At 42.3% G+C, this 24,420-nt stretch overlaps 1 protein-coding gene and 1 pseudogene across 1 annotated transcript; both read left to right on the forward strand.

The window, feature by feature from the left end:
* The first annotated feature begins 3,868 nt into the window (after positions 1-3,868).
* On the forward strand, positions 3,869-5,896 carry LOC117448371 (lactosylceramide 1,3-N-acetyl-beta-D-glucosaminyltransferase A-like). The gene has a single exon (XM_034085657.2). It carries the CDS (start codon positions 4,175-4,177, stop codon positions 5,348-5,350), a length of 1,176 nt encoding a protein of 391 aa, XP_033941548.1. The 5' UTR covers positions 3,869-4,174; the 3' UTR covers positions 5,351-5,896.
* A 16,287-nt stretch (positions 5,897-22,183) lies between these two features.
* LOC117448383 (Ig kappa-b4 chain C region-like) lies at positions 22,184-22,629 on the forward strand (annotated as a pseudogene).
* Positions 22,630-24,420: the final 1,791 nt, after the last annotated feature.

The following is a 24,420-nucleotide window of genomic DNA, read 5'->3' on the forward strand; positions in this document are numbered from 1 at the left end:
TCAACCCATCAAGTCCCCGTATATCTACTCCAGTCCTCCAGCAACTCATGGCTGGATAATTCTCCTGCACTGGTGGCAGCACCTGCTCTTGGCCGCTCAGTTTCCTGCCTGTATGTTCAGCTCCCCGGCCTACAGACCCTCCAGCCAGCCTGCTTGCTTCTCCCCACGACACACCGTCACCTGCCTGCCTCCCCTTCCACATCTCCAGCCCTTCCCACCTCACCTGCTTCAGTACAACTTCGAGAAATCTGCGAAACTTGACTTCCTCTCAGGTCTGTTTTTTATGACTGGGCCGGTTTTTACACATAACCCTAACTCCGATATGCATCAAAGTTAGAAAGACAGAAAAAACCTACATTACGTGTCATACATTGCTGCTTGTTGTGTGTATATTGTGTTAACAGAAAATTGGCCCTTCAATAGTGTTTTCATTTTTTCAAATAGTTTAAAGATTTGTTTATCTTCACGGTCATCTGTACATTTTTCTTACTCTCTAATTCTGGTTTATTTCTATTTTTAGATGTTTCTATTTTATAATTGTAAGTAAGTAAGTAAGTCAAACTTTATTTATATAGCACCCTTCTCAACACGGATGTACAAAGTGCTTTACAGTACAGTACACAGGACACAATTCACAATACAACTATAACATGTAGAATAAAAGGCATAAAACGGCAGCAGGTAATACATAGGATAAAACATACGACAAAACACCCATAATAAAAAAAGGAAAAAAAAGAAGACAGCCACTAACTCACCTCCTCCTCCGACCCAAAGGCCTGTCGGAAGAGGTGGGTCTTTAACCGCCCCTTAAAAATCTCTATTGAGGCCGAGGTTTTTATTATTTGGGGGAGTTTGTTCCAAAGCCTTGGGGCCACCGCCTCAAAGGCACGGGCACCCTTAGTCTTTAGCCTGGTTCGGGGCACCCTTAGGAGGCCTTGCTCAGAGGACCTCAGGGCCCGGGTTGTGATGTGCGGTGGATAAGGTCATTGATAATTGTTTATTTCTACTCTATTAAGTTGTTATTATGTGCCTTGTTTTGTTTTATGCTGCTGCAACACTTTCCCCCATATTGGGATTAATAAAGTACGTCTTGTTTTATCTTAGATTGGAATACACGTGGCGAACTGAAACCTCCACTGTGTTAGGGATGTTAAAGCTGCTCTGCAGAGCATCGGCTCCGTCATGTGACCTCCTCTAGAGAGCGTGGCATGTTTTCTATTCCACACAACATGAATGGCACTGCGGGGTCATCTGCTCATAATGTCGAGCAATGTGCACATATTACAGCTTTGGGTTCAGATATCTTTCAGACATTACGCAAAGTAGAACATCTGTCTGCGATGAACACAATGGGCAGTGTTTCCACATCCTAACCAGTTCAAACATGAATATTAAACAGTGGGTATAAATAAAGTCAATAAAAAGTCAGTTTTGCAGATGAGTCATAGAAACGAGCTGCAACACGAGGCTCATGAAAGGGGGGGCTGTTCATACTCTGCATTATGACAATAAGCCAATGAACGGCCCATCAGACAGGATATGGACTTCGTGAGTAAGAGGACATCGACTTCATGAACACACAACATTAAACTGTGCCACAACGAGCTGTCCGTTCACCACCCTCTCCTCTCCTCTGCTGCAGGGCCTGAGTAAGCAGACGTTGTTGTGCAGCGCTCACTTTACTCCACTAGATGGCAATGCTGGCCTTTCCAACACAAAGAGCTTTCACCCACGTGGTGTGCACTAAAAGAGGACCTGAGATTTGACTCCAAGACTACAGAGGACCCTTTGAAGTTAAACTATTAAGGTGTTAAGTCCTACCTGATAAAGTCCTAGAATAATGCGTACGGATAATCACCTGCATCATCGCGCCATCACCTCCAGTCTCCTGGACCCGTGCATCTCCCCGTTGCTTTGCCTCCGTTGCTCGCTTCGAAAGTTGAGAAAAGTTCAACTTTTGAAGCGTTGACGGAAGCGCCAGCCAATCAAATCATATGCCAGTACAAGCTCTAGCCAATCAAACTGCGTGCTTGTGTTTCCAGGGCGGGAGATTAATGTGATTGGCTGGTGGTCGCACGCCAGACACGCCCACCGGCAAGCTTCAACGCACGTTGCCGTGTGGACGTACCGTTACACATTCATAATCATACTCGTTTGGATCTACCACTAGCTCTCCCTCCATCATTCTCATTTCAGATGATATCGAAAAAGACAGTCTTAATCACTTAACCTTCCCTTCTAAAGGGGTAAATTAATCATCTTTTTCTCAAAGATAAACCTGTGAGTTGGAAGTAGACAAGTCAGAATCAATATAGATTTTTTTCATTTTAAAGTAAATTCAGATTGAACATGGTACAAAAATATAGTACTCTGTATCAAGATTGATGCAAAACAAGTGACATTTGACCTTTTTATAGAGCAGGGGTGCCCAACCAGTCGAGATTCCCAGTCGATCGCGAGATGTGTCTAAAAATAGAACAACAATATTCTGTTTTATCGTTAATGTCCTATAAAATAATCTTCCTGTGCCAGAATAATGCACTTGAACGCACCAAAGCTTTGTGATTGGCCGGCGTGACCCCATGTGTCGGGGCGTGGCTTGTGGGCAGTGGGCACTATTTCGCTGACGTTGTCCGTGGCAACAGGAGTGACAGTCCGCACACACACAAGACCGCAATCATGGCAGAAGCAAAAAAGCCCAAAATATATAATTTTCACTCCGAGTGGGAGGATGATTATTTTTGTATCTATTCCAATTCAAAGTCCATCTGTACGGAAGAGAATTAGGGCCACATGAATATTTTTTTTGGGAGGATTTTAAAAAATATATTTTTTTTGGGAGAAAAAAGTCAGAATTCTGAGAAAAAAGTCTGAATTCTGACTTTGTTTGGTGGTGTGTTCACAAACTACAACAAACTTGCATATTGACATATTCTCCAGTTGCAGAACACAAACCTGACTTGACAGAAATGTAATTTGTTCATGTAATTCAAGACCTTTTAATACTGCTAAGATGTTTAAGGATTCAAACAAGAACAGTTGCATGCGTCATTGTTCTTATTAAAAGATACTTTAATAATTGTTATTGCACTGGCACATTACAGGCAGATATTTGTTCCGTTTCTATATTTCACATCTTGTGGATCAACCAATAATAATAAAAAAAAAAAGCAAAGCAAAAGGGCTGTAATTTTCCGGTCATCCTTGTGCGGAATTGTACGGAAGAGGATTAGTGCCACATGAATATTTTTTTTGGGAGGTTTTTAAAAAAAGAAAAATTTTGTTCTGGGAAAAAAGTCAGAATTCTGACTTTTTTCCCAGAACAAAATCTTTTTTTTTTTTTTTTAAATCCTCCCAAAAAAAATATTCATGTTGAGAATTCATTCTTTTCTGGTTATCACCCGTCCCCTTGTGTTTTGTAGCTTTGTCTGCATGTGAACGGTCTGCAGTCACAAACTCTAACACAGAGAAGACCTGTCTGTGCTGCCCCAGAACCACACACACACACACACACACACACACACACACACACACACACACACACACACACACACACACACACACACACACACACACACACACACACACACACACACACACACACACACACACACACACACACACACACACACACACACACACACACACACACACACACACACACACACACACACACACACACGACCAATCAGGATCCAGCATTCAACGAAAGGCCCTGACACACCAAACTGACAACAAAGAACACGTCCCGACGGAGCCGAGAGCATGTTGCCAAGCTTTACCTGGAGATGCCTGCAGCCGGATTATCATTAAGGAGCGGAGCTTTTGCATCTCACAGTTGAGGAAGACCAGTAACGGAGGAACCCAGACTCATGAGGAGCCTGACAAAGGTCTAATGGACTTTACATCATTCAAAAAGAAGAGATGCCAGGTAGGACAGAAGACTGAAAGAGGAGATTAAGGCGAGACAGACTGGAGAAGATAAAGTGAAGGCTACACGAAGGCAAACAGTTTGATAGATGGAATGAGTAGTAGAGAGGCAGGCAGAAATAAAATACTACCATTAAAGAAAAGCCAGAAGAAGATACCGCTCCACGAGAGTACATGTCTAGGCGTATCCAGAGAATAGGTGATCTCAGGTTTGGAAGATCAGCAAAAAACAGTATTTGCGATGTTCATGAACTTCCGTCGTATTCACAAGTGCCAGGTCGTGCAGCTGCTGACCGCATGCATGGTGCTGTGTGTGGTGATGGTCAGCTGGGAGGAGCTGGACCACCATGTGGTCAGCCACATGAGATCCTACACGCACCGCTACCTGGTCAACAGCTACGACTTCCTCAACTCTAACTTCAACATCACCTCCAACCGTCACAGAAAGGATGGTTCTACTAACGTGTTGCTGACCTACCCGTACCTCATCAAGCATCCAGGGAAATGTGTAAGGGGAGATGGGAAAAGCGGGGATGACGTCCTCCTTCTTCTGTTTGTGAAATCATCGCCAGAGAACTTTGAGCGGCGCCAAGCCATCAGGGACACGTGGGGGAACGAGAGCTTTGTTCGGTCCGAACTGGGAGCCACCGTGCGGATGGTGTTCGCCCTCGGTGTGGACGAACAGCAGAGATCCAGGGTGCAGAGAGCACTGCTGCAGGAGGACCAGACCTACGGAGACCTGATCCAGCAGGACTTTTTGGATACCTTCCACAACCTCACAGCCAAACTGATCACGCAGTTCCACTGGGTCCACGACTACTGCCCTCAGGCACGCTTCCTCATGTCTGCAGATGATGACATCTTCGTCCACATGCCCAATTTGGTGAAGTACCTAAGGCAGCTTCTGAGAAATAAATCAGGGGTCAAAGACTTTTGGGTGGGGCATGTACATAGAGGAGCCCCTCCAGTTCGCCGCAAAGAAAGCAAATACCACATCCCCTATGATCTGTACCCCTGGCCTTCCTACCCGGACTACACGGCTGGAGCGGGGTACGTGGTTTCAGGAGATGTGGCCGCTAAGATCTACCAGGCCACTCAGGTGCTGAACTCCTCCATTTACATTGACGACGTCTTCATGGGGATTTGTGCCAAAGCCATGGGGGTCTCTCCCCAGGAGCATGTGTACTTTTCAGGTGAGGGCAAGGCTCTGTATCACCCCTGCATCTACGACCACATGATCACATCGCACGGTCACGCCACAGACGTTCGGTCACTGTGGCAGGCAGCTACAGACCCTGCAGTGTACGGCAAGTCCAGAGGATTTATGGGTAATCTGTACTGCACAGCGGTGAGGGCGATGATGCTGTGTCGGCCATATTACCAGAACTCTTACTCCTGTAAGGCTGCTTTTACGTAAATGATCCTCAGGTAACGCAAGGACTGCTTAATGCTAAATGTTCGCAGACAAAGAAATGATGGAACTTTACTCAAACAGTCTGCCATGCTGTTTTTCTTTAATGTGATATGTACGTGTTTACTTGGCTAACTTGCCACACACCACCAATGCTACAGCTTGAGCCAAGCAGCACAGGGATGAACTATGCCAATATTTTAACAGTATCAGTGCAGTGCCTTTTCAGTGGGGCAAGATGTAGCAATATGTGTGCCTATCCTGCTATTTGTGTTTATTCTTTTTATCACACAGCATTAACAACAAATTAAAATGTGCCTATAGCTGTCAGCTGCAGCCCTAGCATTATCATTGGTTTAACTACTAACGGTATATTTTTAAAACCTTTGAAAAGGACCATCTTGAACAGCTACAACAGTAAAATACTTCGAGGCAGATTGTGGAGGATAATGGGAGAATGAAGCCAACCTCACGTATGAAAGGTTACATGTCAATAGAGGGGCAGAAACCGTCTTGCAAATGTACATTTCAATCTTGAACAATGAACAGCGGTAGACAGTGAAGTATATTTACTTAAGGACCGTACTGCTCCACTCCCATTCAGGCAAATAGTGTACTCTGTACTGCGCTACATTTATTTGATAACTTTAGTAACTTTGAAGATTCAGAATACCACTAAATATAATCAAGAAATAGTTTATCATGTATTATTAGGTTAGGATCAAATGTTATTGATCCCATGGTGAATTGCACAAGCTACCCAGCAGTATATAATCTCCTCCACTTCAGCTCTCTGAAGCAGAAAGACACTATTTAAGCATTGTGGCTGGCAACCTTAAAGTACGGCTGCTACCAGTGACGTGCGGGGAGGTTCATGGCTGGTGAGGAGATTTACAAATTATATTCTGATCTTAAAGGTGGGGTAGGTGAGTTTGAGAAACCGGCTCGAGATCGCTAGAGTTTGAAAATACACAACCGGAGAAAATCTGCCACTTCACGCGCACATGACCAATGAGGGCACGAGATAAGTTTGTGCCCCGATGGAACAATAGAGTCTGTCTGCAGACCGCAGCAAGGAGGCGTTTCCTATAGGGGCGTTTCCTATAGTGAACGACGGGAGCCGGCTCTCGCCCGCGAACGAGACGTTTTTTGTTTTGTTTTTGCGGAGGGATCTAGATCGGCATGAAGGCACATTATGCAATGTGCAATGTGGACATTTTCCCGCTTATTACACATGGCCACATTCTCAACAAAGTAACGACATGACTCCCAATAATAATTGAAATGCTTTTATGGATTTAGAAAAATATTTTATTGATTTAAAAAATAGTTTTTTGTATTGATTTAAATTGACATGCATCCGCTAAGAAAAGTAGTCCGTTGTTACTGTTTGAACTAACGTAGCAACGGCAGGAACTGCTTCGATAGTGTTTTTGAGGAGCTTTTTGATTACAGATTTGAAAACATCGTTGCTTGCTTTAAAAGTAGCACAATTCATTATGTCAAACCTTGAAAGATATCCCTGCCCTAATGCCCTATGTCTGGACCGCTGCGTAAAAAGGAGGGTTTCTGACCCATTACTTCTCTTCCTACTTTTTGTCCCCCTCTTCTCCCCGCTGCAGCCCAGCAGTTGATCTCAAAGCACGCTCCCCTCTCCTGCAGGGAGAAAAACTATATTTATATACTTTATATAGGTTGATACAGTAGCCCCTTTTTTTAAATAGTTTTTATAGGTGTTGCCATCTGTTTTGTGTAGCGTGGTTCTACAAGCAAGTCAATGCATTCATTGGGTGGTATCAGAGAGTTACACGGGTCTGTAAATGCAATGAAAACAATTGGCCACAGCAAATCATTTATATTAAACATGTAATTTTTACTTTTGAATACTTCAGTACAAAGGATGTCTTGAATAATTTAAGTGATATATGTGTACACATATAAATCATTAGTCAAAACAGCGCTACATTTGATTTAATTAAAAAGGTATAATATGTGGTAAACTGAAGAGCCCTTTGGGAGCCGAAAGAGCCGGCTCTTCTTGCTGAGCCAGATGATCCGGCTCAGCAAGAAGAGCCGGAATTCCCATCACTCGAACAATGACTTCTTCTGCGAGGATTTATAAAAGCAGCTGGATAAAAAAAGTTAGGAAACGCCCCTATAGGAAACGCCTCCTTGCTGCGGTCTGCAGACAGACCCATCTCCGATGGAAGGCTGACAGGCAGGGAGGCGGCTAAACGGATTGGTTGTACTTTTCACAGTATTACGGCTTCTACAGATGACATTTTTTTGTGGATTTTTTGTCAAAGCACTTCAGATATTCATTGCTATCGGGATGTTAAGAGCTGTTATATAATAAAAAGTGTATCTCGAGCCGGTTTCTGAAACTTAGCTACCCCACCTTTAATCTAAATATTTAAAACTGAACGCTGTTTTTATCTGTGTTCAACAAGCTCACACTGCAGACCAGTCGGACTTGTTCAGCCACATATAGGGCCATACATTTAAATGCTGGTTACAACCGGTTTGTTGGGCCCATAAGCAGTATTGGTAATATGCAGTGTTAAATGTACGCAGCATGTTGTCAGTGCCAAAGAAAAGACAACAAATAAAACTATATCTTTGTCACGAGTCTGACACAATGGCGTTCAGGCATCCATTACGTGACTGTCTGAAGGGCTTCACTCATACTGATCGCTCCGGTAACCTGTCCGGGATTGTCTGCAGCTGTGTGTGTGTGATAATGTAAATGAGCTGAGTGGTTGCCCCAACGTGATTGGCTGTCATCTCCTGGTCCACTTCCGAGGACACTGATTGGAGCACGCCGGGCCCGACGTTCTCCAATCGCAGCGCACAGCCGGCGCACACCTGCGGGAGACCATCGCTCTGGAGGGGTCTGTTGAGTGAACAGCCGCCTCTCGCTACTTGCTTTTCTTTCTGCGGTTAACTTGTGTGGTCTGTGTCTGGGGGTGTGATATTGTGTGTTAGTAGTGCCAGAGTAGCTTAGTTAGAGGTTAGAGTAGTTTACATAGTGGTTAGAGTAGCTTAGGGTTTGTGACTGTTGCCTTTAGTTTAGCTGTGTGTTTTGTACTCCCTGTGTTAGTCTGTACCACTTTTATAGTGAGGGTTTTACTTTCTATTTAGTTCCGTTATTATCTATGTGTTTGTATGTAAACAGGCTCCCTTTTAGAGTCCTCCCTTTGTTTGGTTATCTGTCAGCCCGTGCCCTTTTGGCCTTCTTGTTGTTGTTGGTCACAGACAGCGACGCAGCAGGTGTGCGGACCAGCTGCAGACCGCGTGCAGAAGGGATTTACAGGAGCCACATGCAGGTCGTTTAGGTCTCCAGCTGAACTAAATGAAACGCCTTCAGATGTACTTTAACACTGAACGCTGTTTTTATCTGTGAATCAACAAGATCACACTGCACACCCAGGCCCGCCTTAACCTGCCATCAGGCCCTGGGGCTGATTTTTTGTAGGCCCCCTATTTAAACAACAAATGAAAGTCATGTATAGCCTCGGCAGGCTCTGTGATGGCACTTCTCCACTCTGCTCTGCGCGCCTGGTCCTCTCCTCCAGATGAGTGACGTATCGGGCCTCCCTCATGTATCTGTCCGGTTGCCGTTGGCTCCCCTCCACGTAGCGAGTCCTCGTCTTCCTCTCCATCTCCTCCAACAGATAATGTCCCTCCTGTCTGTTTTTCCTCTCCCGCTACTCCATCGCTATCAGAACCAGACGGCCTACTTGGCTCAGAGGCGCCGCGGCCGCTCGGTACAGAACTCCTCTGTCCTTCCTCCTCATCCCGGCCTACAGGTTTAAAATAACCTGTAGGCTTCGACATGCTTTGTAATAGCTGCTTGTCTCGAAACTCCTTTTCCCTCAACAATTTCCTTTCCCGAGCGCCACTCTCAAACTTTTTCTTCTCAAACTATTTCTCCTAAACAACCTTCATCTGTCACTCAATCACTCGGAATTTGAATAAGTCACATGTGAAACATATTCTCATTCTGATTGGCTGTTAAGCGGTGCCCACTGACTGTTACGGAGTCATCTCTGGAATCCATCGATCTGATTGATTAGCGGAGCAAATAATCAAAATACTACGGAGGGAAGATATTTTCGTTTGGATTAGTGGTCTGGGGGAAGCTCGCGAGTGTGTGTGTTTGTGTATTTTTGCGTTTGTGTGTATTGTGTTTGTTTCCCGGGGAAAACACTCACGAGAAACACCGGCTGTTGTTCTGCCTGCTGTGACGTCAAGTTACTCCGTTCTCCGCTTGTAATTATGCCGAAGCTTCAAAGCTGTATTTATCATCTGAATTTGCCGAAACAAGTTTAATATTCTGAAAGCCAAGACTTTGTTTATTTGAAACCAGATGAAAACAAACTGTAACGGACCCTGCCGTGTTATCTATGATTACTATACGCCTTACATTCATAATGTCAGCCGGAGGGGGGGGAGTGAGTGGCGAGTGAGAGCTGTCATCTTCCCTTTACAAGCTTCAAAAATGTATTTATCGTGTGATTTTGGAAATAAAAGTTTCATATTCTGAAAGCCAAGACTTTGTTTATTTAAATGTTTTTTAAAAACATCCGAAATAAAAAACTTTTTTTTTTTTAACCCTCCGGTATCATTCGATTGGACTACGCAAATTAGTCATTCGAGACAAAAATGTCCACTGCAAAAGACTTTGATAAAAACATTATATTAAAAGGTTTTTTTCACAACTTGTTTGGGTTCAATCTTTAAAGCAACTTCCGCCCTAATAGAAAATACCAAAAATGTAATCATTTTCAGGATTTTAACCCTTTCAATGCCATTTTGAAAACATGAAACCGCTGTTTTTTTTCATGATGAAAACAGAGAAAATTAGTTATTTTTCCAAATATACATATCTGGAGACTGGCTCTTTTTTTTTTTATAACAGTCTTGGATATGTCAAAGATTAGCAACAAAATGGATTTTTTTGCGTTATTAGTTTTTGCACAAAATCAGATTGAACAAAAAAGTTACAAATTAGTCATTCGGGACAAAAAAGTCCACTTCCAAAAACTGCTCTAAAATGACAACAGATTAATATTTTTAAAAGCTTTTTGGGGTTAAGTCTTTCAATCAACTTCAGTCCTGATCAAAAATACTAAATGTTAAATTATGTTCAGGATTTTAACCCTTGAACTGCCAGTTTTAAAACATGAATTTGCGTTTTCTATGAAAAACATGCACAAAAAGGCAGTTATTTTACATATATTAAATGTTGGGGGGGTCGGCTTTTTTTTTTTTTTATCACAGTCTTGGATATGTCAAAGATTAGCAACAACATTTATTTTGGTTGATTATTAGTTTTTGCACAAAATCAGATTGAACAAAAAAGTTACATATTAGTCATTCGGGACAAAAATGTCCACTTCCAAAAACTGCTCTAAAATGACAACAGATTAATAGTGGAAGGGTCAGAAGAAGAAGGATCAGACTCCACTACAAACTCCACATCACATTCTTCTTCTGAGGTTGTTTCTGATTCAGAAGAAGAGTCAAGCAGCTTGCTGGAGGTTGCCGGCTGCATCACCATATCCCTAGCTTCTTCCACAGAGAAGCGCCTCTTCATCTTACTCGCTTGTTGCGTATCACAGGAATGAAACGACCAGCCAGCCAAACTACACATATTTATGGATCTGGCTTTGCAGCCAGGTGTTCGCTTATTGACTTAGTGCATGTATGGCTGTGTATGTTTGTATGCTAAAGAGACATTATCAAAGCCTTTGAAGTTTCAAACAATTCTAAACAAAAAGGTCAAGCTGGGTCAAGATCATACCTCTGTTTACCTCTAAGACACATGAAACAGCACAAATGAAAATCAAAATGCCATGAGAGAACACTTACTCCTACATTCTCACACACATCAAAGGTAAAGAGATGAGGGGGAAATTGTGAATGCTGTAAACTGTAAACCAAGACATGACAAGCATGTAATTCAATGTAAAATGTCACATCTGGTCATATACAGTAAAAAGGACAAATTGAACTATTTTCCTCTAATATAAAACCCTGACATTACAAAATGCATGATTTTATACCGGTATGGCGAGAGATCAAAATATGTGGTTATAATGGAAGTGGATGGGACATTTTTGTCTAATCTGATTCTGTGCAAAAACTAATAATCAACCAAAATAAATGTTGTTGCTAATCTTTGACATATCCAAGACTGTGATAAAAAAAAAAAGCCGAACCTCCCAACATTTATTATATGGAAAATAACTGCTTTTTTGTGCATGTTTTTCATAGAAAACGCAAATTCATGTTTTAAAACTGGCAGTTCAAGGGTTAAAATCCTGAACATAATTTAACATTTGCTATTTTTGATCAGGACTGAAGTTGATTGAAAGATTTAACCCCAAAAAGTTTAAAAAAATATTAATCTGTTGTCATTTTAGAGCAGTTTTTGGAAGTGGACTTTTTTGTCCCGAATGACTAATTTGTAACTTTTTTGTTCAATCTGATTTCGTGCAAAAACTAATAATGCAAAAAAATCCATTTTGTTGCTAATCTTTGACATATCCAAGACTGTTATAAAAAAAAAAGAGCCAGTCTCCAGATATGTATTTTTGAGAAAATAACTAATTTTCTCTGTTTTCATCATGAAAAAAAACAGCGGTTTCATGTTTTCAAAATGGCATTGAAAGGGTTAAAATCCTGAAAATGATTACATTTTTGGTATTTTCTATTAGGGCGGAAGTTGCTTTAAAGATTGAACCCAAAAAAGTTGTTAAAAAAACCTTTTAATATAATGTTTTTATCAAAGTCTTTTGCAGTGGACATTTTTGTCTCGAATGACTAATTTGCGTAGTCGATTTGTTACACAGTGAATTAAAGACCGATTTGAATTTGTTTTAATTGAATTCCAAAATAGATCGAGAAAATAGCCTTGTTACAGAAATGCAGGCCGTTTGCACCAACACAACCAAAGTTATTGCAAAATGAAAAGTGAAAAATTACCCATATGGACAAAAACGTCCACAGTGATACCGGAGGGTTAATAATTTCTTTTTTTTAAACTTTTTTATTGGTTCATGATAGGCCCCTGATCTCCGTAGGCCCCTGGGCTTCAGCCCAGGTCAGCCCGTGCATTAAGGCGGCCCTGTGCACACCAGTCAGACTTATTCACCCACATGTTTTGATTGACAGTTTCGCGTCAGCTTTCCAGCATAAAGCTTTCCCACTAGCAATTTCTTCAGGAATTGCATTCTCCAGTTCTTTTTGTTAATGTGCATGAAGACATGGCATTGTTGTCATGTCATGTGTCTTTAGTGCCATTTGATTGTTGAGCAAGACTGCCATGTTGTCTAAACCTGTAACAAGCATTATATGGACTGTAGCCTGTTGTGTGAGTGTGTGCTCCAGAGGGCGGGACCTTTGAACACATTTCCTACCCAATGGCATTGTGAGGCTGAACAAAAGGACCGTTTTAAATGTGGTCTTTTAAAAAAATAAAAAAATGTACTGACTTTTTTGAATAGCTTAAACTTATTGTTTATTGTTATTTACTTTAAGATGTTTATTCTTAACCTATCATTTAATTGAAAAACTCTTATTTAAATGATGTGTGTGTGTGTGTCTCTGTATTCCTGATGACACTGAGAGAATGAGCTCATAGGGTCTGTAATAAACGGTCTGTATATTGCACTACATTTGTGTAATGTAGCTTCGTTGCACACTCGGAGTCCTTTACCTCACTGAGCCTCTCGGGGCAAATGGAAAATGTAACCGGGGTGATAAAGGGCCTTATCTTTACTTCATTATGAATGAAGTTGTATCAACAGCTTTTACAGTGTGCTGCTGACTGCTGGAAAGTGGGTTTACTTTAACGTATGTGTTTCGTCCGTTGTGTTTACCAGGTGGGGCCGACCAGTTATACAAGAGGTCGATCATCTGGACTTTTCTTTTAATGAGCCACATGCCCTGAGGCACCGACATCATTGCATTTATTTAGACTGAGAGAGAGACAAAACAAAAATAGCAGAAGCAACGTAACTTCCTGAAATGTAATTGTCTGCGGTGAACACCAATAAAATACTGCTTCTCATAAATGCACCGCAAATAATCATCAGTTTTTAATCAATGCATATCGAGGCAACTGAACCGCACATCGACAGTTCATCCATGCATGTCTTCACTTGTCAGTTGTCGTCACATTGGCTCTTGTTGCTGCTCCTTTGACGACATGCTTGTACCGGTTTTGTCTTCGTGCTGTTGATGCCAACTTTCTTTTGTTTCTATAGTGAGTTGATGATTTCATAAACTAAGGCCCAATCCCAAACCACTCCCTCCACCCTCTGTCGCCACACTCGCAGCTCAACGAGGCTCCTCCTGTCAGATGGAGGGAGTAAGCTTTGGGACGGCCCCCCCTCTCTCCGGCAGAAACAGGAAGTGCCGTAACTGTAACAACGGTTTCAAATCAGCATCTCTTTGACAACAAGTTTAAATGAATAACTCAAATAAAACTCCAAACATCTTTCATTGTGTTTCAAAGCTCCTTTAGTTTTGAACCTGATGTTTATAAGCTTCTTAGTTTGTGTAACAATCTGTAAATATACACAACTTTATAATAAAATGCACACATTTACCTTTTTCTAGACTAAACACAGGTTTGATCCTAAGTTAAAACATATGAGGTCATCATGAGGCTGTTAACATCGCAGTTTATCAGTGGATGTTTGCTGGAACTACTTGTAAACAGCTTGTTTCCTGAGGACACACACAGCGTGACTCCGGTCAGGTAGAGACCGGTCTCAAGTCAGCACCGCGGCAGACTCGCTGTGTGAGGGCTTGATAGCCCACTCCCCCTCCACACTCGTTGCTTTGGAACAGCCCTCAATATGGCGGACCCTCCGCGTGAACGCGCAAACGGAGGGGTAGGGTGTAGGGGAAGGTTTGGGAATGGGCCGTACGGCCCGTCTACACTACAGCGTCGACAGCGTCGAAAGCTCCAATCTGCCCATTCACTTTCAATGGGGTGACGTCACGTAGCCTCGCTTTTTCGCCAAACTGAATTGTGGGTAGCAGAGCGGTCCGTCTCAGGCGACAGAAGTTGAACAATGTTCAACTTCTGTCGCCGGAGACGCCGGAGTAGCCAGCGCCAGCCAATCAAATCCCGTTTCCCAAAATCTGACAGCTCAAGCCGTAGCCAATCAAACCGCGTCTAAGCTGGGAGAGATATCCCGCCGTTCATTTCTATATTTCAAAAAAAGTCGGAGGAGAAACTAACTATCGCCGTAGCAATCACCCGGTTCTTTATGACCAGACCCTCTTCACCTACCGGGATACAAACCGGAGGAACCAGCATGGAGGGAGGTGGCAGAGGCAGTGGGGGAAACTGGTAGGTTTTCGCCTGTTTGGGGAGTTTATATATATTTATATATTGCTCCCATAAAATCCCCGGGGGTTTTTGCTTTGTATGTCGGGGGCGGGAGATTCATGTGATTGGTTGTTGGCCGTGTTGCTTGAATAAAATCCCCAAGCTCCAGACACGCCCAGCTCCAAGCTTTTTTTGAAGCTGTAGTGTGGACGCTCCGTAAGAGTGAGGCACATTTTCCATCCAAATGAAGCAACATTTCTAAATCATTTTCAGACAAATGTGACTACACATGTTAGTGTTGTTAGATCCATCCATCTTCTCCGCTTCTCCGTGGTCGGGGCGCGGGGTAGCAGTTCCTTTCCCCTCACCAACCAGCTCTGACTGGGGGGGGGGGTCCCGAGGCGCTCCCAGGCCGGCCAAGAGATAGAACCCCTCCACCTGGTGTTGTTGGATCCTATTGTCTTTCATTGTTGTACAGCACTTTGAATTGCCTCGTGCTGGAAGGTGCTATATAAATAAACTTGCCTCGCCTTGCCTAGTGATGACTCAACATCTATAGAGTTAAACATGTCCAACGTGTAAATATTACGTCAGTGGGAATTCCCAGAGCAATCGAGCATCGGAATAGAACATGTTGTTCCATACGGCCCGATGAGAACGAACACGAGGCAGGATCCAAACAGGAAAGTGTAAGAACAAGTTGAATCATTGAACATCTGACAGAACAAGACGCGCCTAGTTTCTGAGGCGAGGTAGATAATTGCTCTAATTCTCTTTAAGGAGGGGCAGCTTTGGCGTGTCGTTGATCGCTGTGGGAACATGTTTCAAATGGAGGTGCTGTGGGGATGACTCTTTGCTGCCCAGCTGGTTCATTTATATCTTATTTTACAGTTAACATTTATTTATTCATCCATCTTTTTTAATCTCCAGTTTTAAAGGATATTGTTGGTTTATTGTCCTATAGTACACATTGCAATGATTTCAAACCTGTTTTTATTTATTCTAATAATTATAAAAGAGTGCCTTGGAAATATTTGTTTACATAAATTGTGATCAAACCGTTTGAGACCCACTGAGATAACTTAGACTAAAGTGAACTATCCAGGGGTGCCCAACCTCTTTTGAACCGAGAGCTACTTTTAAAGTTGCCAGTCTGCCGAGATCTACCTTTCCAAATAGAGAGGCCATTACTGACAGCCGACTGCCAGGAACATACACACTTCTCCTTAACTGACCTTTGTACGATTAATACCTCATAAAATACTGCAGATCCTTTATCTCACCTCTTTCTAATCTACACAAGTATTTAACGGAAGTTACACAACAGTGTGTTGAGACAGAGTTGGAGTTTATGCACACGTCACTACAGTGGGTAATGTCTTCAAGACACATTGAACAGTGCTGCCACATAAGACACAGGAAAAAAGAAAAGACTCTGAACCCTTTCTTTGCCATTATATAAAAATAGTGTTGCTACAAAAGTATAAATGAGGCTTCCTAATAAGACAACTCAGATCTGAAGCTACTCAGGAATCTGCTGCCAACGTGCAATAAAAGAGACAACATTAATAGAATCAAACGCTTTTTTTGTTGCATTTTAGTAGATTATAAAAAGAAATGCCTTTAAAATAGGATGCAAGCAACACTAGCTTCTTAACCTGAATTGATAATAGACTATAATCAATTTAAGTTTGCATTCTTAAACCATTTTGTACAATAATTATAATGAATAAGTTCAAACAAACTCAAACTCACAGCTGATTAATAACGGTATCTAGTTTTTTTCAAAAACCTGTTGAAATGCTTCTGTTATTTTTATTACGCAACGGCAGCCTCCAGGAATGCTTCTTTTACAACTTCGCCGTCTTTGAAAGACTTCATGTGTTTCTCAAGAATGTGACTGACACGATAAGATGCTCTGGAGCAGCCTTGCTCTTGTTGTTGGGCCTGGTGGAAATGGACTGCTGTGCATTTAGCTGTCCTCTCAGGCCCCTCCCCTTTTGCTGTCCTCTCAGGCCCCTCCCCTTTTGGAGCGTAGGGCAGAATTACGGCCCGTCCACACAGCGGCGTGCGCTGACTCTTGCCGGCGGGCGTGTCTGAAACTCGACCAACAACCAATCACATGAATCTCCCGCCTCTGACACACAAGCAGCGGTTTGATTGGCTAGAGCTTGTACTGGCATATGATTCGATTGGCTGACGCTTCTGCCGAGGCTTCAAAAGTTGAACATTGCTCAACTTTTGCAGCGAGCCACGCCAGCTACGCTCCACGTCGCTTCCCACGATGCAGTTTGGCTAAAAGTGACGTCACCCCATTCAAAGTGAATGGGGAAGCGTCAACGCACGCCGCTGTGTGGACGGGCCGTTAGGAGGGAATTCCGTCTCGTAGCGTTTGTGCACTGTTTTTGAAATGCCGCTCCTAAATGACCCTTCTTCGGTAAAGCCACGCTCGCATTGCAGATGAGACAGATGGACTTTGAATTGGAATAGATACAAAAATAATCATCCTCCCACTCGGAGTGAAAATTATATATGTTTTGCTTCTGCCAAGATTGCGGTCTTGTGTGTGTGCGGACTGTCACTCCTGGTGTGCGTTGACACGGACAACGTTAGCGAACTAGTGCACTGCCCACTGCCCACCAGCCACGCCCCGACACATGGGGTCACGCCGGCCAATCACAAAGCTTTGATGCGTTCAAGTGCATTATTCTGGCACAGGAAGATGATGTTATAGGACATTAACGATAAAACAGATTATTGTTGTTCTATTTTTAGACACATCTCGCGATCGACTGGGAATCTCCCCGCGATCGACTGGTTGGGCACCCCTGAAACACTCAGTCCTTTACCTCACTGAGCCTCTCAGGGCAAATGGAAAATGTAACCGGGGCGAAAAGGGTGTTATCTTTACTTAATTATGAATGTGAACATCAAGGCAGACATTTTTTTTTTTTTTTAATTATATTTGTATTATATTTCCATTTAATGTTGTGGACGTGCAGATTCCCTGTCCTCCACCAGGGGGTGCTACTTACCAGGGCCATGCTTCGTTGTTACTTTGCCTGTGGGAATAAGAAAAAAATAGTTAGATATTCTGAATATTATTTTATCTATTCCACCACTAGCTTACTCCCAAATAATGTAGGTGTGTTGTAGGTGCCTTAAATAAGTGAGATGTATTTTTATGTTCATATAATAGTGATTTCAATGCCACCCCAAAATGATCACTGGTTCCATCCTGGCCACCCCACTGAAAATGTCCTGGCTCCGCCGCTGGCTGTATGGGACGTTACGTTACAAAATAATACTATGCAGACAGCGGGAGATCGATCACTTGTATTTTCCAAACTAAGCGGTAGCCTACTATTAAATCCCATTCCCATTGGATAACGGAGAATTGTACACCCGGAAGTAAGTATTTTTACAGTGATATCTGCACTACTCATCGATTAAAAAACACCAGAGTATCCTTGTTAATTACACAACATTGATTGGTTTAAATTGTGTGCAATGCTTTTGTATTTTCTCCCTTCGATTCGGAGAAACAAATATTTTTTCGGAGTAAAGGATGGCAGAAGACACTACACTACCCAGAATCCCCAGCTATCGTTTGGCCTACACCATGTGCTCTGTTTCACAAACCCCGTTTTTTTCACCATTCATTCCGATGGCTGGCGTCTATGTCACGTGATCTTCAAATTTCTCCCTGCAGAAAAAAAAAACATGACCGAACTTCGTTTTATTTTAAAATGCCTATTTTAAAGTTAGTTTGGCCATTAAAATGCGTTTTGATGTCATTTGATGCGAGAAATATGAGTTGTTATTTCAGATTATGTGTGCAGTGGATGTACATGATCTTTAGTTTGCTAGTTATTACGAAGATTACTTCAGGAAATTGCGTCCATAGAACGTTTTCATTGTTACCAAGGTGGTTGCTAGGGACGCTGCTATCGATATTATTTCTGTTATGTTGTGTAACTGTTTAATGGTGTTATCTTTATTGCTACCCCCTTCCCCGTCAGTGTATAGCGCAAACGTATTAGTTTAACGTATTAGTTTAACATATTATTGTGTGTGTGTGTGTGTGTGTGTGTGTGTGTGTGTGTGTGTGTATGTGTGGCCTAGTATTACTATACTTGTGGGGACCTAAATCTGTTTACACAGTCACGTGTGGGGACTGGCTTCCCTTATGGGGACAAAATGGAGATCCCCATGAGGGGATCATTAATTTTAGGGTGAAGACTTGGTTAGTGTTAGGGTATGTGTGTGTTGGTTATGCTTTAGGGTAGGATACGTCTCCAGGAAATGCATGTAAGTCAATGTAATGTCCCCTGAAGTGATGTATACATGGTATATGTGTGTGTGTGTGTGTGTGTGACTAGTAAAAAAAAAGGTCTGCTTGCAAAGTCAAACAGAACAGATGAAAGTCGTTGTGTTGTGTGTTCATGCCTGTGGACTAAAGGACAGATCCAATGCAGATCATGAGGAACTCTATTGAGCAGCAGTGCAGAGGTTTAAAGTGCACAGTAACAGAGCAAACGTTTCTTTAAGGAGCATGGTTTCAAAAGTAAGGCACTGGAGTCTCAGGTGGAGCGTCTCTGAATCCTTCAGATTCGTTTTGAGACGGGGGTGCTCTCAGTTTGGAAGAGGAGCCGGGTGAGGAGGAGGGAGGAAGCATCTCTGGTTCACAGCTGTTGTAGAAGGGATCTTCCTCACGGCCCCGGATCAGGTCCTGGTAGATATGGAAGTCCAACAAAGTCTGGAGAAACACACAAAGGATATGTGTTAAAATAGCATCCATCACCAAACCTCCATCAAGGATCCAAACACCAAGAGTCTGTTGTAAAATGGTTTACATTCATAACTAGATGTTCAGCACACAGATATATAACCGTTTGTATTGAGTGACTTCCACAGGCTTGATACGATTAACTGAGATAGCACTCACACATATTTCATACTTCCATACATCAGCCTTATTAACACCACCTGGCGTTCAGAGGCGAGTGAGGGAGAGGAGCTCCATCTGGTGGATGAAGTTCAGCATCGCAGTCAGTCAGGGTTCAGTTGATGTGTGTTTGCTCTGTCTCTCACAACACCTATGGATATACCTGAGAGGAGAAGAAGACAATAAAGCAACATGTTGTAATCAGTGGTGGCATGTTATCATTGCACTGCTGTGTTTCAGCATGTCAACTGAAGCATTATATTGACATGTTAGTTTCTGGTCCTTGCTGTTTCACTGAGACCTCCACGTGTCAACAGGACAGAGGTTTGCTGACGGAGGCTGCAGGCGGAGGCCGGAGGCTGCAGGCCTGTCATTGTAGGAAACGTGTGCTGGACCTTTACCGGCACTGGATTTATTGTGGTAGCCTGATTAACAACATGCATTTAGAAATATGCACCATGTAAGCACAATATTGAAAGACTAAAAAGCTCTTTGAGAAAGGTCAGGAAACAATCCCACCTGTTGGCCCTCATGCCAGGGAATACTGTGACGCTTATATTGCACATCATGTTCATATTACAAATTAAATATTGCTCACATTTTCACATACTCTACAACAATATAATGTCACATATCTTCTGGGAATGATGTACTGAGTAAAAGTACTTTAAAGTTACCTTTAATTAACAATATCCACAATATGAATGCATCTTAGCTGGGTGCTTTGGGATAGGTCTACATCGGGAATATTAATCATTTGTTAGATGTTTCATAAGAATGTTAGCTCGCTAAAACAGTATTGTTAGCAAGGCAGAGGCTTAATTTAAATGTTATCCATTTATTTGTAATGAGTATTTTCATCGGGCCAGTAGGTTACCTGAGTCTAATGCTAACTGTGTGTAATGGTGTGAATCAGTCCAGTAGATGTTTGGAGGAAACATCGGTTCACTTTCAGGCCTCTGGAAGCTTCGGCGGTAAATTACATTCAAAAACGTGCAGATTTTCAAAGCGATCAAATCTCACATGTTCCATGCTCAACGTCGCTTCCAGAAGCTTCTTTGAGGCCTTAGCTCTCGTCTTTCCAAAAGTATGCGTTTGACCTTTTATTTCCAAAGCAAAACATTCCATATCCATATGCGTAGGCCTATATTCCTTTATGCGTACGTGCGTGCGGTCAACACAAATTGTCCTTCTCCAGCTCACTCCCCCTCCATCTATCACAAAGTACGCAGGTAAAAGCAACCGGATATAAGCACAAACGTCATCACACAAATCCAAGGACACGCCCACCACCTATCGTGACTCAAAAACACGTACCGTAACAAACACAGACAAATACTTCAAATGTGGCTACTACAGCAACCATGGAATCCCTCACGTCCATTTCTTACGTAGCCAATACGCACAGTGACATTTAAACTCCGTAACCAGCCTAAAATAAAGTCCATATATAAATCTACACATCTAACTGGCATTATAGGACTGGACATTTATAAGACGCAGTTTTCAGTTTGGCTGCTCAGAAATGAATAAGTTATGTGCGAATGGAGGCATATCATATTCACCATTATCCATACTTTCATATTAATGGTATATTTATTACATGGCTTAGTTGTATACATCACTTCAATTCAGAACACGTGACACGTTGTTAATACCGAACAGACAGACCGCTGTCAAGGATTTATTGACCGTTGTTAATTAAGGACGCTCACATCTTCAGAAAGAAGTCCGGTCGATTTAACTGTATATAGTTGGACATGAAAAACAGCGCAGAAGTAACGGGGCAGAAACCCTCCTTTGTACGCAGCGGTCCAGACATAGACATCAAACCGCGACACATATTCAGTTGCCAGTTACTTTGGCATGAGGGGAGGGATATCTAGATACTTTCCAAGGTTTGACATCATGAATTGTGCTACTTTTAAAGCAAGCAGCGATGTTTTCAAATCTGTAATCAAAAAGCTCCTCAAAAACACTATGGAAGCAGTTCCTGCCGTTGCTACGTTAGTTCAAACGGTAACAACGGACTATTTTTCTTCGCGGATGCATGTCAATTTAAATCAATACAACTATTTTTTAAATCAATAAAATCATTTTCTAAATCCATAAAAGCATTTCAATTAATATTGGGAGTCATGTCGTTACTTTGTTGAGAATGTGGCCATGTAATAAGCGGGATAATGTGCTGCGACTTGGTCATTATGGGGAAAAGAACACCTTCATGCCGATCTAGATCCCTCCGCTTCGCGGAGAATTGTGTCAGTAGTTGTGGGTCGATGGAGGCAGACTTAAAGCTTTACTACTTCAATGATGATTATTTGAAGATTTTGATGCCATAGTGGAAATGTGTCTTTTGGTGGTCTGACATATTTCAGGTGACTCTGTGTGAAGTGTCTCCGTGCTGATTTGCATGAGAGGCTTCTTGAAGGGAAGTGAAACAATGTGAGAGAGAGAGACTGATGGAGCAGAACCAGCATCTGACAGAAGCTCCTTAGAGGAGAAACGCTCTCACAGTAAAGGTGTCCCAGTGTCTGCTGCTTGATGGACAGCTGTGTGCTCCCTGTCCTCTAATCTGATTGGTGTCTCCGAGGTGATGTCCGTCCCACCCTGACGGTGCTGCCCCCCTCCACAGAAGAGCTGCAGCAGGGGAAGGCCACGCTCATGTGCCTGGCCAACAAGGGCTTCCCCTCAGACTGGAGTCTGGCCTGGAAGGTGGACGGCAGCAGCAGCAGCAGCTGGGAGGAGAGCAGGAGCCCCGGGTGCTGGAGAAGGACGCCCACTACAGCTGGAGCAGCACCATGAGGCTCCCTGCAGACCAGTGGAGGAAGGTGGCTCTGTGACCTGTGAGGCCACCCAGGGCTCCCAGACTCCGCTCTCAGAGACACTGAGGAGAGACCAGTGCTCCCAGTCCTGAGCTGACTCACTGGGACTCTGCTTTCTCTCTCACACTGCTCTCAGTCGGCTCTCTGGCTCTCAGGACATGTTTCAACATCAACCTGTTTCTGCTCGTGTTGATGGTTTCAACATTTTGAAACAATAAAGATGAATGTGTGTATTATAAAATGTGTTGTGATTCCCTTTCTCTGAGATATTATATATAAAAGGAACCTTGTTCACATTCATTCACAAAAGTAATGAACACACAGTTCACACAGTAGTAACACACCTTTACAGAACTGCTTTAATGACACAGGTATTTACGCATCACCACTAAAACTAGATGTGCTTTCCTCAGAATGTAAATGGCAGATCCTTTGCAACAGCATTTACTTTAATGAGAAGTTTCAAATGTACGCCTCAATCCAGAAATGCCAATAAAAAAGAACTGATATAATACATCATTTAGAGTCACATACTATTTCAAACACAGCTTGCACAATCATCCTCAGTGTCATCTAGCCAGTGACCATCTTTAGAGATTGTTATGTTATGAATATGAATGTCATCTAGCCAGTTATCCATATTTCAAGGCAAGGCAAGTTCATTTATATAGCACCTTTCAACACGAGGCAATTCAAAGTGCTTTACAAAAATGAAAGACATTAAGAAAATGGCATTTAAAAAAAGTTAATATAATCAAATAAACCGTAAAAGAAAAAATACATGAATAAAAGTTACAGTGCAGTTTAAGATGTGAATAGTTCAATTAAAAGCAGCGGCTGAAAGATGCAGTTATGAGACAGACTCTTATTGTCCACTGGTTTTCGTTGAGCTTTTTGCAGCGTTTCATGAATGCAGCACTTTTAGTAAACGTTGCATGTGTTGTCAAGATGGTAACGATGATTCTTCATTTGCATGTTTTGGCAGGTTTGTGTTTTTATATTTGCATCGTTTTGAAACTGCAGCGTGTTTATAATAAGTGTGTTGGCACCTGTCGGCCTCCATACTTATCCATGTCAGTTTTGGTTTAAACAAAAAGTGGTCATATGAATTAGTTACTATTTTTTTTAACTTAATTACCTGTGTACTGCAAAATGTAAATTCACGATACAAGGCCTTTTTAATTTGTTTATCAAAATAGTGGTTTCTTCATATATCATCAATAGCCAGATGTACTGAGTGATTATTGATGATTGCGTTAAGGATTATAACATCTGTTTCAGAAAACGTGTACTGTAATAAAAACAAAGGCATGATGTAAGTTAAACATTTTTAATTGTAATATTATTCACCATCCACCTCTTTAAAAATAATGACATTTCAAATGATAAGCTCCATCTTATAAACAGGGCATTAATAACATAGACTTACCAAGCATATTTCATGCACTTTTGATATTTAAAAAACCCTTTATTTATCTCCCAGTCAGACGGGACGTTTGCAGTCAGTTAGTCTCACCTGTGCAGGCAGTGCTGGAGTGTGTTCAAGGTGAAGAATGAGATCATAATCATTAGAAGCAGTCCAACCAGTCAGCCCGCTCTCACTGACACAGGCTGCAGCCATCAGACACTTAGATCAGCTTCGTTTAGCATGTATACTCAGAAAAGGGGGAAATAGTTAGCCTGGCTTTTTCCAAAAAAGGACAAAATACACCTGTAAGTGTACTTAATATATCTCTGTACGAAAACTGAAATGTAAAAACAATTTGGCAACTTGTTTTGGTCCCAGCCAAGAAATAGCCCGACCCATAATCCCCTGTTACACGTCTTATTGATGTTTTTACTCCTCTGATTTGGTATGGATTAAACAAACTGGATTCAGAGCTGCTGATAGGTGGATTTTGTTACCTTTGGACAGGCTGTCTTCCCCTGTTTCCAGTCTTTATGCTAAGCTAAG

This window comes from Pseudochaenichthys georgianus, chromosome 6 (genome assembly GCF_902827115.2).
Source record: "Pseudochaenichthys georgianus chromosome 6, fPseGeo1.2, whole genome shotgun sequence".
In the NCBI taxonomy this organism is placed as follows: Eukaryota; Metazoa; Chordata; class Actinopteri; order Perciformes; family Channichthyidae; genus Pseudochaenichthys; species Pseudochaenichthys georgianus.